At 52.1% G+C, this 15,573-nt stretch overlaps 1 protein-coding gene across 1 annotated transcript; it reads left to right on the top strand.

Moving 5' to 3' along the window:
* Positions 1-5,183: 5,183 nt before the first annotated feature.
* On the top strand, positions 5,184-13,397 carry LOC116561500 (keratin, type II cuticular Hb6-like). The gene is given in 8 exon segments (XM_032293290.1): positions 5,184-6,204; positions 8,628-8,836; positions 9,448-9,508; positions 10,488-10,583; positions 11,090-11,254; positions 11,517-11,642; positions 12,393-12,613; positions 12,799-13,397. Coding segments are annotated over 8 exon segments (1,431 nt in total). The 5' UTR covers positions 5,184-5,820; the 3' UTR covers positions 12,968-13,397.
* Positions 13,398-15,573: the final 2,176 nt, after the last annotated feature.

Consider the following 15,573-nt stretch of genomic DNA (forward strand, 5'->3'; position numbering starts at 1 on the left):
GTGTAAGCCTTTCACACGTTCATTAGATTTATTTCTAAGTATCTTATGCATTTTAAATCATTATTTTATCAACTTTATTGAGATTTTGCATACAATTATATCTCAATATAAGTGCACACATAAAGTGCATATTTAACTTTATAAGAAATTGCCAAGTACAGATCAACAAATTTTGACAGATGATGCTCCAATATAATTACCACTGAATGAAAATATAGATTTCCATTATCTTAGAAAGTCTCCTCATGCCTCTTTGCAATCAGCTTCCCAATCCCATCCCAGGCAACCACTGATCTAATTTCTATCACTGTAGGTTAGTATTGCTAGTTGTAGAACTTCAAATGAATAGAAGTATACAGTATATATTCTTTATATCTGAATGTTTCTACTTAGCACAATGTTTTTGAGATTATCTATGTTGTGTCATGAATCTAGTTCATTATTTTTTGTTGCTGAATGATATTTTATTATAGGACTGTATCTCAATTTGTTTATCCATTCATCTGCTGGTACACATTTGAATTGTTTCCAATTTGGGGCTATTATAAATAAGTCTTCTATAAAATTCATATACAAGTCTCTGTATAGATCTGTTTTTTGTTTTTGTTTTTGTTTTTTAGTAAATACCCAGGAGTGGAATTGCTGCATCATTTGATAAGTGCACGTTTAACTTCATAAGAAATTGCCAAACTGTGTCTGTTTGTCTGTCTGTCTGTCTGTCTGTCTGCCTGCCTGCCTCTCCCATCAGACCGGGATCTCAGGTAGGCAGAGACTTGCCTGCCTCTGATTGTTTCCTCAGTGCCCAGGCCTGGCTGTGCACATGGTAGGGGTTCAGGAAGCGTGTGATCCAGGACACCCACCTTGTAGATGAAGGCAGCAAACCTGCTGTTGAGGCACTTGATCTGCTTCTCCTCCTACTTTATGCACTGCATATTGGGGTCAATCTCTAGGTTGAGGGGCGTGAAGAGGCTCTTGTTGACCAACACGATGGTGATGCAGGCAGTGCTGGGCCCACACGTGCTGCCAGAGTGGTAGCTGAATCTGCGTCCACAGGAGCCAGTGCCAAAGCCCCCAGTGAGCCACGGTAGCAGAGGCCGGCCGTGATGCAGCAGTGACCAGGCCAGGGCCCACAGGCCAAGATGTAGCTGAGGGTGAGGTCGTAACCATATCTCTGAGTGGTCCCACAGGACCTGGATTTGCAGACTCCGCTCAGACTCCGCTCTAGGCAAGACATTCTACAATTCATGGTAGCTCTCTGCTGGAGGAGATGAAGCAAGAGGAAGAAGAGAAGGACTCTGACCTCTCCCTCACTGCTAGCACCTTTTATAAACCTGGACACCTGGGTCTGTCTGCCTCCCCATGTGGAGAGGCCATATTGTCACCTTTATGGGCTTGGGAAATTTCAGTCATTTCTCCTCCCTCCTGGGGTAACATCATCAAGATGGAGCTTTGGAAAATCCTACACTCAGGCAATTCTGAAATGTTGGCAGCATTTCTTCCACAGCTGAGGGCTGACAGTGCCCAGGAGTCAAGGTCAGCCAAAGCCTGTACAGGTATTGATCGACTTACCACCTATGCAACTTACGACCATTCGACTTTACGACCACAATCGCTAGCCACGACTGCTCCGCGTCTGGCAGCGCAAATGTTGCCCAGCTGGGCGTATGACAGTGTGGACCAGCTTCCGGCAGCACTACCATCTCCACGTGCACCATTTCAACTGTACATATAGCCTACTCAACTTACAACCAAATCATGTTAAGACCGGTCCGCGGTCCCGACCGTGGTCGTAAGTCGAGCACTAGCTGTAGTCTCCACACTTTGTGAGGTGATTGTGGAGCTGGGGAGAAGCTGGATTGGGATGCTTCCTTTCAGGTCATTAGCTGAGCTCACAAGCTCAATTTTTCAGTTTGGGCCATCAGATGAGCTGCAACCAGGGACAAGGACAGGCCATCCTCACTCCAGGTGGGACAAGGACAGGCCATCCTCACTGGGTGGTCTGGATGGTGACCAGAGCAGTGAAATAACAACAGCTCTCAACAGTGGCTAGAATGTACGGACCACTTACTGTACAGCAGGCAGCATGCTAGTGCTTTACACACCCCTCGCCTGATCCTTACCGTGACCCTGGCAAGTTCTATTACCTCAATTCTACATACAAAAGAAACAGAGGCTCAGAGGGGTTGTGTGCAAGTTTTCACCCACATTGTAAGTGGCGGAACTCAGATGTGTCTGATTCCAGAGATACTTTTGATCACTATACCATGAAGAATGAAGAAATGTATTTCTGAAATGGACACACTGGTGTCCAAAATAAACAAAGGTACCAGAAGAACACACACGGACATGCGTGCACACACACGCTTTCACACATATACACTCTCTGTGTACCAGCCCCATGCCCCATTTACTCACACACCTCTGAGCATGGCACCTCTAGCACTTTGCTTGACATTCTAAGTGCACCTTGCCAATCCACCATGTCACCGTGTGGCCTCCCCTGCCCTCACCAACTCCTATTTTTCAGCCAAAGCAGATGACCTGCTATTCCCTTCACATCCTCTGGCCTCCCTTGCTTGCTGTCGTTGCTGACACCATTCCCTCCGCCTGAATCCTCCCCTCTCTCATCTCAGCATTTCCAGGTTTCTCACCTTCTTCAGGCCAAACCAAAGTGTCAGCTCCTCCAAGGACCCTGCTGACCCCTGGTCCCAAGCTCCCATGGCATGGTATTGCTCCACTGTAGCCAGACCCCCTGCGGCTTTGCACCAGGGTCCTCTGTGTGCATGCCTGCGCTGCCTGAGGATGGCAGTCTCTCCTTCATGCTCTGAGCCTGGTTCCTGATGGGTATTCAGTAGATGTTTGCTTCCTGCCCTGGGACCCACTGGAAGGCTAAAGAAGAGGCATGGTAACCCAAACAGGACATTAGCTTTTCACTGATAGGCTGGTATACTGGTGATAAAAGGGGTGCTGGGGGATGATTTCTAGAAGATCTGGCTGAGAATGAAGAAGCCCTTCTCTTCCCGGGCACTTGTGACAATCAACCCACTCTATGAAGAAGTATGTCCTTAATTGTTTCTGAAATTTCTCGGGCTTCAGCCCATTTCTCTCCCCTGAGTTCCAAGAATAATGAAAAGACCACCAGGCATATGTTTCCCGGAGGCTGGGCCAGGGATGAGCATTAACGCTGTGGAGGACCACTGAGATCTAGGTGACAAACCTCTCCATTCCAGCCCCTTCACATTGTACTCTTAGCGGGCACAACCCAGCCTGCAGCTCTTCTGCTTCTCTGGATTTTAAATGCACGTAATTATCTGAGTGGACAAAGGCTGATTATTAACATCCTCATCAATTGTGATAGCATGGAACGCCCAATCCATCCACCCACAAAACCCCAGAAAGGGATCCAAGCAAGAATCATGTAAGTGCCTCCATACGTCTAATTTAAATTCCCCCACGCTTCAGGTTAAGTCCAATTCCTCTTGTCCGGGAAACACCAAGGGAAGACTCCTTCAATAGTAATTATTCCCAAAAGAAAACTGGAGTCAAAATACATAATCCTGAAGCCAAGCATTAGTCACACAACTGGTGACTGACAGAGCAGGAGCACTGTCATCTCAGACAAACACTGCCGCTCTCAGTTCCAGCTCCCTTTCTAGCCTCATGCATCGCAAGGAAGTCACTGCTAACTACAAGCACACATTCCCAGTCAGGAAAAAGGGTACAATAATACCCACCTCAGAAGGACGCCCTGGGAGCTAGACAGTAAAACACAGAAAAGACAGCTCAGGCACAGAGGGAAGTAGGGGGAAAGTCTGGTGGGTAACTGCCAAACTTCACCCTCATACAATGGGCCCTAGTAAAACAGTGGTCCTGAATTAGCACATTCCTTTCCCTTCAGGTGCACTAAGATAGGGAAGCTAAAGGCAGCCTCAGGGGACATGCCTGCAGCCGCAGAAAGATGTATGGAAACAGACACATACTCTCCCTCCCATATAAGCACAACAAAGACACAGAAACAGTCCAAGCCTCCAATAAACTCCCCCACCCTAAATCCTGAAAAAACGGTTAGTCTGTAAGAAGAATGTGCCTCTGACCTTACTCAGTCAGATGTCCCTCTCATGTTTGTTTTCTCTAAAATAAACCTGTCTGGCAAGCCACCTTTTGTATTTCTTTCCTCTTTCTTTCATTCTTACAGACTCCCAGCTGAAGCTGGGGAAGAAGCACAAGCCTGTGGAGTTGGGCTCCAACTTCTACAGAGGACGGAGCTAAGGTTGGCCTTAAGCTGCTGCAAAACAGACCAAGGCTGGACCAAAGGAATCCGAGCCCATGAGAGTGCAGAAAAGACAGGAAAAGGGGTCATAGGGCACTCCCTGGAAATGAGATGCCAGGCAGCTCAAAGCCCCGACTGGCTGTGATGACCTCTGGAGTTCTAAGATTTAATTGCTGCTTTCACAATAATAACTCACATTTAAAAGCAAAGGAAGCTGAGGGTGATTTGCATGCTTCTCTTTAATGCTGGCTGCTGAGTGCACACTCCTGGTTTCCTCTGCAATAATTGGACACATAATTAACCTCCTTTATAATAGATTATGGCCTTCTAGAGTTGGTGACCATGGCCAAGCCTCAGTTAAGGGGAAGGCCTTGGATCGACCAATTTCTCCAAGGGCCCAAAGTCCAGCAGTCTGTGCTCCTGCCGTCAACAAGAACTCAACCCTCATTCAGCCCCCAAGGATTCAGACCCTGGGTGAGACCATGTGGAGGAGGGCCTGGAAGAGGGGTGTCCTCTCAGATTCTAACTCTGCCCCTCTATGGATATGGAGCCATCTATGTATGACCTTAAGTCACTGGGCCACCCTGAGCTCACCTTCCCGATCAGGTGGGCACAATAATACCCACCTCAGAAGGGTGCCCTGGGAGCTAGAGGAAACAATATAGTATAAAGAGGCCTCAGCACAGTACTAGGCACATTGTGGGCACTCCATAAAACAACTCCCTCCCCCTCTCCCAAGCAGAGTGGAGAGAGGTGCAGGAAGGAGGGACACTTGGCCAGAAGAGGAGGTATGAGCTGATTCCTGAGAGAAGACAAGAGAAAGTTTTTGCCCAAAGGGACACAGGATAAATGATAAATTAACAATAGAATAAATAGAACAAATAATAGATAAACAAACATTTACAGAGCTCTTACTAAGTGGCAGGTAGGGCCCTAAATGCTTTCTGGTTATTATCTCATTAGATCCCGGCGACAGCCCTCAATGCTTACTATTATTATCGCTATTTTGCATTGAGGAAACTGAGGCTCAGAAATGTTATTCAGCTGCCCAAGGTCATGACGTGAACCTGCGGGACTTCAGAGGCCCCACCCTCTCGACACGCACGCACACACTCGCCCCCCACACCGTGCAGGGATGTGCAGATAACCAAAGCCAAGCTTCCCTGCCGGCGGGGGACCAGGGCTATGGGACCGGGACCCAAGTGGGGGCCGGATCCAACGAGGCAACGCTGGGAGTGCCGGCAGAGGGAGTCCCGGCAGAGGGGCGGCCAAGCGGCGGAGTTACAACCGCACTCCCGCAGCGCACGGGCGGCGGAGCTGATCAGGCGCTTCCCGGCCCCATAAAGCGCGGGCAGGAGGCGAACGTCGTTTTATGGAGGCGGCCTGGCGGCCCGGCCCGCTTTGATTCCCGGCTCCGCGAGGCCCGAGGACCGAGCCCTCCAAGCTCGTTAACGCCTGGCCCGCGAGCTCCCTCCCTGGGCCCGCGGGCAGCCGTATAAGGCACGGCGCGGGCCTGGGGTCCATCCGCCCGCCCCTGTCGCCGCGGCACCATGTCCGACGTCTCCTCCCGCCTCGGCGCCCCCTTCGGGGTCCGCGCCTTCGGCTGCATCTCGGCCTGCGGGCCCCGGCCCGGCAGCTGCTGCATCACCGCCGCCCCCTACCGCGGCATCTCCTGCTACCGCGGCCTCGCCGGGGGCTTCGGCAGCCACAGCGTGTGCGGGGGCTTCCGCGGCGGCTCCTGCGGGCGCAGCTTCGGTTACCGCTCCGGGGGCGTGTGCGGGCCCAGCCCCCCCTGCATCACCACCGTGTCGGTCAACGAGAGCCTCCTCACGCCCCTCAACCTGGAGATCGACCCCAATGCGCAGTGCGTGAAGCAGGGGGAGAAGGAGCAGATCAAGAGCCTCAACAGCAGGCTTGCGGCCTTCATCGACAAGGTGGGTGTCCTGGATCACACCCTTCCTGAACCTAGAGATCCTGGGAGGAGATGGGCATTCCCAGGCCGGTCTCTCTAGAAATGGGAATGAGGACGGCTGATAGTTTATACAATTTTAGGCAGTGCTGGCCCATAGCATTAAATAACAGTGAAACACCTGATGGGAAAATTCATCTGCTTTAAAGTCTGTTTCAATCCTTAAGATTAGGTGGGGAAAAGTCTCACTGGATGCTAATGTTTTAGCATCTCTCCAATACTTGCTTCCCTCCTGCTTCTAATAAAGAGAGCAAGCCTTGGGTTCAGAACTGTCTAGGACAACTGTGTCTGCTACAATTTAATAATTCCCTTTATGTATGCCTAGTAATGATGGTTTTGCATCTCTGGTAGTAATATCAAGTTACTTTTTTTTTTTAATTGAGACGGAGTTTCACTCTTGTTGCCCAGGCTGGAGTGCAATGGCGCTGTCTAGGCTCACTGCAACCTATGCCTCCCAGGTTCAAGCGATTCTCCTATCTCAGCCTCCCAGCAGCTGGGATTACAGGCACGTGCCCCCACACCCGGCTAATTTTTTGTACTTTTAGTAGAGACAGGGTTTCACTATGTTGGCCAGGCTTTTAACCCCATGCATGTAAATGTTAATTGAATCCACTTATAGATAAATCATGAGTAAAATATCATATAGCATGGCAAAATCCTGAAGTCACCTTTGAGTGTCCACAGAAGAGAAAGGAGGCAGGGAGAGGGTGAGGGGCTGGCCCAAGGGCCCCCAGAGAGTGGGTGCCAGGGCAGGGCTCCAATCCCAGGCCCTCTCCAACTCTCCAGCCCCTGGGCTAGAAGGTCCACAGCTTGGGACCCCAGCTGCCCCACTCCCTCTAGCAGGGGCTGGCTCACCTCAGCAGGCACTGCACCCTGGAGAGGTGACCAAGAAATGGCTTCTGGAATGCATGCTGGCCCAAGAGCAGGTGGCCTGTCCTCCATGCCCATTTCCTATACTAATGTACTGTGTGGCACTGGGCAGAGGCTTCCCTTCTCTACCCCAGTGGCCTCCTCACCAGGGCTGTGTGTGGTACAGCGTGTGAGCTGGCCATGACTCTGAAAGGGAAGATGGGGACCAAGGCAGCCATGAGACCCCATAGCCAAGACCACCTAAAATTATTCCATGTAGCGGGCGTGGTGGCTCACGCCTGTAATCCCAGCACTTTGGGAGGCTGAGGCGGGCAGATCACGAGGTCAGGAGTTCAAGACCAGCCTGGCCAAAATAGTGAAACCCCATCTCTACTAAAAATACAAAAAATTAGTTGGGTGTGGTGGTGGGCGCCTGTAATCCCAGCTGCTTGGGAGGCTGAGGTAGGAGAATTACCTGCAACCCAGGAGGCGGAGGTTGCAGTGAGCCGAGATCGCGCCGTTGCACTCCAGCCTGGCAACAGTGTGAAACCCTGTCTCAAAATAAAATTTTTTTATATCCCATGTAATATCCACAGTCCCCATTCCCCACGTCTACAAGTTCCAACCTGGGAATTCCCCGCTGCACTCATGGAGTTGGATGAAAAGAACCCCAGGGCAAAAGGCAGGAGGACATCTCAGCTCCAGCTCAAATGTATGAGAAGTAGAAAACTGGAAGTCAAGGGACCTAGTTTGTTTGCTGACATCCTTTCTGGCCAGCACAATGTTGTTGCCATGTGTTCCTCCAGTTTCAGTGAAATCCAGGAAAAGCGTACAAGCCTCACGTTGCTGGGGGTCCTCACCCTCCCTGTTTTCCAAACTTCCCCCCATTCACATTACCTGCCTGGCCTCCAGAGACATATGACACAGTGTTCAACATAAGAGTTCAGGCCACCTAGGACCGTGCCCCACACATCCCCATGGCTCTTCAGGCCCCAGGCATCCTGCCTGGTAAGAGCCTAGCCTCTTTGACCTCCCCAGCTAGAAAGCCCTTCCCGCCTTGACCACCCATTCAATCAAATGTTCACCAAGCCAAGGGCTGGCTATGAGGACATCAATAAATAAGCCATAGGCCCTGCCCTGAGGGAGCCTATAGTGAAAGACATTCGCCCTCCTCTATCCCTCCCAACACTGCTCTACATTCCTTTCCTCCAGGAAGTCTTCCCTAATTATCGCCACCCACTACCCGCATTTGTCCCCCGTAGCCTGACAGTAGCATCTGTCCCTCCCAGGCCTCTCAGTTGCTCACTCATCCCATCCAGGCCCAACCTGGACAGACCCTCACTCAGACCTGAGTAAGCAATTATGAAACAAGGATTCTCCAGCTGCATCTTCCAGGCAGGAGAGGCCAGCAAGGGCCATGTGGTCTACCCCTTGCCCCTGCACATCTCACTGCTAGTTCCGTCTTGACTCTGGCTGTTCCCCAAGGAGGGCTGGGGATATTGGCTCCTCCCACCAACTTTTCTCCCACTTCCACACCAGGTGCGCTTCCTGGAGCAGCAGAACAAGCTGCTGGAGACCAAGCTGCAGTTCTTCCAGAACCGCGAGTGCTGCCAGAGCAACCTGGAGCCCCTGTTTGAGGGCTACATCGAGACTCTGCGGCGGGAGGCCGAGTGTGTGGAGGCCGACAGCAGGAGGCTGGCCTCGGAGCTCAACCACGTGCAGGAGGTGCTGGAGGGCTACGAGAAGAAGTGAATGCGGTGAGAAGAGGGTCTGGAGAAACTAAATGGGATTAAGTCAAAATATGATAGATTTGGGTTAGACCACAAGAGGAACTTCCCACCAGGAAGAAAATAGTGACAATAATACTGTGGGGTGGGGGGAGTTTCTTTTCTAGACTGGGAGTTTAAACATTGGAGATTCTGAACTGTTCCAGCTGCTTCATCATTATGTGTTTATTTCGTTAATTCGTCAAACATTTTATTGACCATCTACTCAATGTTGTAGGTGGGGAAGGAGTAAAGAAGTTAGAAAGAGGGGAAAGGAAAGGCACCAGGGCTGGGCAGGGTTCCTCCCCTCCACCAAGGGAGTTACAGCCCAGAAACAGAGAGGAGGTCTTTGAAAATGTGCAGGGCCCCCACCCTGACCCATATCAGGAGTGAGAGTCCCTGAAATAGAGCTTTGAGTAACATGGGTTGGTTTGAATGCCCACAACGAAGGGATGGACAAGTTCCCTTCAGTCCAACACTTTTTTGATTCTTGTGACAACCTCCAAAAGATCCAGTTCCTGGAGCGTGTTTACCTGTACCTTCGTCCCCATTTTTTTCCTCCCCCATCTGAGCCTTGTGTATTTTGTCCCTAGCTATGAAGAAGAGGTGGCACTAAGGGCCACCACTGAGAATGAATTTGTGGCCTTGAAGAAGGTGAGTGATCCCAGAATCCTTGTCCCCTATCTCAGAACTGAGGTCAGAGACAGAAGGGTCCTAAACCCAAAGGTTTGAGCTGGGAGGCCTTGGCTAAAATCAGGCTCTCTGTAATTCAGAGAGGTGGAGGGACTCCCTTAGAATCACACGACCCAGCTTCTTTCTATTCCTTTCCGCAGTGCTCCTGTGTTCCCTGGGTGCCTCTGGCAGCAGAATACACTGCTTCAGGCAGGGCAATATTCTCCAGCATCCGAAGTTGCCCCCATACAGCCACTGGCTTTTTCGCCTCCTTTGGCCCTGGCATAGAGTGTGCACCCTATAAGTATTTGTGAGTGAAAGAGCATGTGAATGGTAGACAATGGCTGCATCCTCAGGCCAGCAACAGCTTGGAAACAGGCGGGGACAGTGACCATCATCCCTGGCCTCTTAGACTTGACTCTGTACAAGTGCCGTCACATGGACCCTGATTAGGCCCTCAGCCACCTCCATATGAGGAAAGCCAGATTACTGTGAGAAAATGAGGCACAGAGGCTAAGGGGACTGGTCAGAGTCACACTGACTTGGAAGGGACAGAGTTGATCCTTGAGCCCTCTTCTGACCACAGATGTATATTTATCTTCCATGAGATTTCAGAGTGGGGAGGGGTGGGCCATCACTAGAACTGACCCATTGTATACTAGACCTAAGTTTTGGTGATAGTGCACAACATGGGTTCCAGAGGAATCATCCCAGTGGATACCAGAGGAAGTGCCTGCAAACCTCAGCGTCCCCCTCCCTTACCCAAACCTGCTGTTGACCCCACTATTAATGGCATAAGGGATTTCGCCATGGCATGATACCAGGCTTTGCGTTGAGCATCTACAGAGAGTTTCCAGGGAAGCTGCTCAGCCTGATGGGGCACCCCTCCCTGGTAGCAAAAAAGACAAGCATTCTGCATTGTCTCTCCAGGGCAACTCCTATGCCACCTTCTCCCCTTTAGAACATGGACTGTGCCTACCTGCGCAAATCAGACCTGGAGGCCAGCACAGAGGCCCTGACTCAGGAGATCGACTTCCTGAGGCAGCTGTACGAGGAGGTGCGGGCCGCAGAGCAGTGGGGCAGCAAGGAGGATATGAGTTAGACATTGGAAAAGGCTTGTTACCATTCAGCTTCTGAACCCCATGGTAGGGCAAGAGGAGAAGCCCCAGGCAGGTTCGCCATGAGCAGGTGAGGAAGCATGGCTTGACCTGCCTGCCACTCCCATGCCCCAGGCAAGCTAGTGCTCCTGGTTACCAAAGTGACAGTTGCCACAAGGCGGCAAACTCTGGTTCTAGACCCAAACTTTCAAGCTGGAAGGCCCTGATTGAAATCAGGCACTGGGCCTCAGACATGGACTCTCTACCTCCGAGTCCTCTAGGCCTCAGGATTCTGGGCTTCAGGAGTCCTGAGGGGGTCCCAGGGTTAACGTGGAAGACTGTAACTGGGAGGGTGGGGCTTCAGACAGTGAGGAAGCAGGGAAAGGGAACAGGAGACGATGATGAGCATGGGCTACCAAGAGTGGGGCTGGTCTGAGAAGCTCTCGCCACTCCCCCTCTGCTGCAGGAGATCCGCGATCTCCAATCCCACATCTCAGACACCTCCGTGGTCGTCAAGCTGGGCAACAGCCGGGACCTGAACATGGACTGCGTCGCCGCCAAGATCAAGGCCCAGTACAACGACATTGTCACCCACGGCCGGGCTGAAGCCGAGTCCTGGTACTGCAGCAAGGTGAGTGGGGCAGCACACCTGCCTGCTAGACATGGCAGTGGGAGGGATGTGAGGCATCTATTAAATAGGCTTCCTTTCCTGGGGATGCTGGTCCCTAGGGACGAGAAGAGAAGGGCTGTCTCTCTGAGGCTGGAGTGGCAGGGCAGGACTGCCACATGTGGTTGCACAGGCTGAGCACTGCACAATCTGCACAACCATCCATGGTGTCCTGAATGGATGGGAGGTCCCACCCAGAGCCCCATGAGCATCTCTCATTCCCCAGTGCGAGGAGATGAAGGCCACGGTGATCAGGCACGGGGAGACCCTGCACCACACCAAGGAGGAGATCAACGAGCTGAACCGCATGATCCAGAGGCTGATGGCCGAGGTGGAGAACGCCAAGTGCCAGGTATGAGAGCCCGGCCACCCCTCAGTATAGGAAGAGAGTAGGGATTTGAGTTAGAGGGATTTGAGCAGAGGGATTTGAGTTAGACCCCTTGCCAATGTGTGGGGACACGGGCAAACGCCAAGCATGAGGACAGCCTCCTCCATGGAAAAGGTTCTCCATTCTCACTGAATGGAGGCATTGGAGCAGTATAGAGGGAATGAGGAGACAAGGGCGTTCCTGCTTCCAAGGGCAGAGTGGGCCAGAGGAAACAGCACCAGTCTAAGGGGCAGGAAACCTGGGCTCTCAAACCAGCTCTGCCACTAGCTTGCCCTGAGACTTGGGAAATGCATTAACCTCTCTGGCCTGTTGTTCTAGATCAGTGATCGCACATTCAGAGATCAACAGTGGTGAGTAAATGAGAAGCAAGCAAGCTGTTCCCAAGGCACTTGGGTATGGTAGGGACTATAGCAAACTGGAAAGCACAAAGGCCAGGGCTAGGCAGATCCAACTGAGGCAGGCCATGAAGAAATGCAGGTCCAGTGTGGCCAGATCCTCTGAGCTTTTGAAAGAAGCCATGAATTTCAATTATTGTGTTAAATTTCCAAAATTGAAGACATTATGCAAACACTCCTGGGAGCACTAATTTGCAACCCCTGGCCTAACAAATAGATAAGGCCTCTTCTTCCTCTGCTAGTCAACGGTCAGTGGTTACCTGGCCTCTGACCCTGAGACCAGAACAGACACCCTTAATAATCCTCCCTTGCCTCCCAGAACTCCAAGCTGGAAGCTGCGGTGGCCCAGACTGAGTAGCAGGGTGAGGCGGCCCTCGCCGATGCCCGCTGCAAGCTGGCCAAGCTGGAGGCCGCCCTGCAGAAGGCCAAGCAGGACATGGCCTGCCTGATCAGGGAGTACCAGGAGGTCATGAACTCCAAGCTGGGCCTGGACATCGAGATCGCCACCTACAGGCGCCTGCTGGAGGGCGAGGAGCAGAGGTGAGGACCACAGCTACGGGGAGGGTGTCCCCTCAGTTTCCCCAGGTAGTGCTGCAGTGCTTCAACAGCCAGGAGCATGTCTGCAGATTATTTACTTCTACCTGGAGGAGAGAATTTGCAGGTTAACAGATTTCACCAGCTTTGGTCCCCACAACTAATTTCTGTCTCTTTGCTTTTCCCACAAGGTTGTGTGAGGGTGTTGGTGCTGTGTCTGTAAGTAATCTATTTTTTGGGTTCCAAAATAAGAGCTTGGGGTTCTGGGCAGGCAAACTTTTTCTTAAAGCTTCAGACAGTAAAAACTTTAGGCTTGTGGGCCGTGCAGTCTCTGCCTCAACTCCTCCGCTCTTGCTGTAATGTAAAGCAGCCACAGCCAAAGCAAAACTTAAAGGAAGAGGTGTGACTGGGTTCCAAGAAAACTTGATTGACAGTCAGCCGGCATGTGGCCATAGTTTGCAGACTCTAAAAAGAAAGACGGAGTGGGGCAGTGAGTGATTATGGTAACAATTAGCTACAGACAGGCACCACACAAGGACTTTTAGGTCAAGGATGGATGGAATATAGGACAGTAGTCCCATTAGATTCTAATACCATATTTTTACGCTACCTTTCCTAGGTCTAGCTCTGCTCAGATACACAGATACATACCATAGTGTTGCAGTTGTCTTCAGTCTTCAGTACGGTCACATGCTGTACAGATTTGTAGCATAGAAGCAATGGGCTGTGCTATAAAGCAAATTTGTCAAATCTGTGGCCGGAAGGCTGCATGCAGCCCAGGACAGCTTTCTTTTTTTTTTTTGAGACGGAGTTTCACTCTTGTTACCCAGGCTGGAGTGCAATGGCGCGATCTCGGCTCACCGCAACCTCTGCCTCCTGAGTTCAGGCAATTCTCCTGCCTCAGCCTCCTGAGTAGCTGGGATTACAGGCACGCACCACCATGCCCAGCTAATTTTTTGTATTTTTGGTAGAGACGGGGTTTCACCATGTTGACCAGAATGGTCTCGATCTCTTGACCTCATGATCCACCCGCCTCGGCCTCCCAAAGTGCTGGGATTACAGGCTTGAGCCACCGCGCCCGGCCTTCCCAGGACAGCTTTCAATGTGGCCCAACACAAATTTGTAAACTTTCTTAAAACTTAAGAGATTTTTGTGTGTGTGATTGTTTCAAGCTCATCAGCTATCATTAGTGTTAATTTTATGTGTGGTCCAAGACAGTTCTTATTCTTCCAGTGTGGCCCAGGAAAGCCAAAAGATTGGACACCCTTGAGGCCTGAGTGTGGTGACTTACACCTGTAATCCCAGCACTTTGAGAGGCCAAAGCAGGTGGATCACTTGAAGTCAGGAGTTCGAGACCAGCCTGGCCAACATGGTGAGACCCCCGTCTCTACTAAAAATACAAAAATTATCTGAGCGTAGTGATGGGCACCTATAATTGCAGCTACTAGGAGGGTGAGGCAGGAGAATCGCTTGAACCCAGCAGGCAGACGTTGCAGTGAGCCAAGATCACTGTACTGCACTCCAGCCTATGCAATAGAGCAAGACTCCATCTCAAAAAAAAAAAAAAAAAAAAAAAAGATTGGCCACCATTGCCGTAGAGCCCAGGTGTGTAGTCGGCTACACCATCTAGGTTTGTGTATGTGCACTCCATGATGTTCACACATCATTCAATGATGACAAAATCATTTAATGCTGCATTTCTCAGAACATGTCCCTGTTATGAGGCAAAGCATAACTATGTCTGCCTAAGAGAAGACCTGGGCTAACAGTATATAAAGACTACAGGAACCAGTGCCCATAGGAGGGTGTTGAGGGGAGCGGATAGAAACGAGAGAAGCTCTGAGCAGAAGGGGCCTCTGGCCACCAGGAGACTGAGCCCTGTCCTCCTCCTCTGGCAGGTGTCAGCAGCTCCCGCGGGGGGGTGGTGTGCGGGGACCTGTGTGTGTCGGGCTCCCGGCCGGTGACAGGCAGCGTCTGCGGCACCCCCTGCAGCGGGAACGTGGCGGTGAGCACCAGCCTGTGCGCGCCCTGCGGCCAGAGCTGCGGCAGCGGCCGCTCCGCGCGCTTCGCCTGAGCACCCCGCTTTGTACCGGTGCCACCCCGCCAGCAGCAGCCGTAGCAGCCTCAGCCTGCCGAGGCAGGCCGGAGCTCCCAGGGCCCCCAGATCAGTGGAAGAAGGGCTTCGAGGCTCAGCCGCCCACCCGGCCCCCACGCCACGCCTTCTGGTCTCGCGTTCCGGCCCGCTGATCCCTTCATTGCTTCCGGGAGCACACGCAGCTCTCCCCACCCCGTGTCTAAACGACTGTGTCCCCGCAGCCCAAGGCAAAGACCCGGGTCCGGAGGCCTGGAGGCCTGTGGCCTCTGAGGGACATATGGGCCTGGAGCCCCTTGGTGTGGACTTGCTGTGCCTTCTAATCCACGTGCGGGACAGGCCACCTCTCCCGCCTGACTGCCTGGCTCCCTCCCTCTCCCGTCTTTGTCTCAGCATTTCCAGTAAATCTCCTGGTGACATGCAATGAGCCCTGACAGTCTCTCCTTCCTCCTGCCCGCTTCGTCTTCCCACCCAGGTTTCCCATCAAGGGTGGACAGAGAGCTGTGCGCAGCAGTGGAGAGAGGGCTGGCCCACCCCCGCACCCTGCCCCACCCACAGATACTGCGTCCTGAAGGGCGGCCCCCAGAGCCAGCAGACGGAAGGGCAATTCGGCAAGCCTTACTCCGGAGGTGGGAGGGGCTGGATCTCCTGACGCCTTGGATGGGAACCTCATCACTGTGGCTGCTGGGACATCCCTGGTCCACTTCTTCCACTCTCCACTCTCAGCCCCCACCTCAGCATTTGAAAGTTCCCTGACCATAGGGTCAAATATACAAACTTCCCATCAGAAGCCAATACATGCCAGAGAGCTCCCCCGCCCGCACCACCACCATCACCCCCTGGGGTCCCACACACAGAGACCTCCCCACTGCTC

The sequence above is a fragment of the Sapajus apella genome, unplaced genomic scaffold (genome assembly GCF_009761245.1).
Source record: "Sapajus apella isolate SASKATOON/1434 unplaced genomic scaffold, GSC_monkey_1.0 scaffold2, whole genome shotgun sequence".
Lineage (NCBI taxonomy): Eukaryota > Metazoa > Chordata > Mammalia > Primates > Cebidae > Sapajus > Sapajus apella.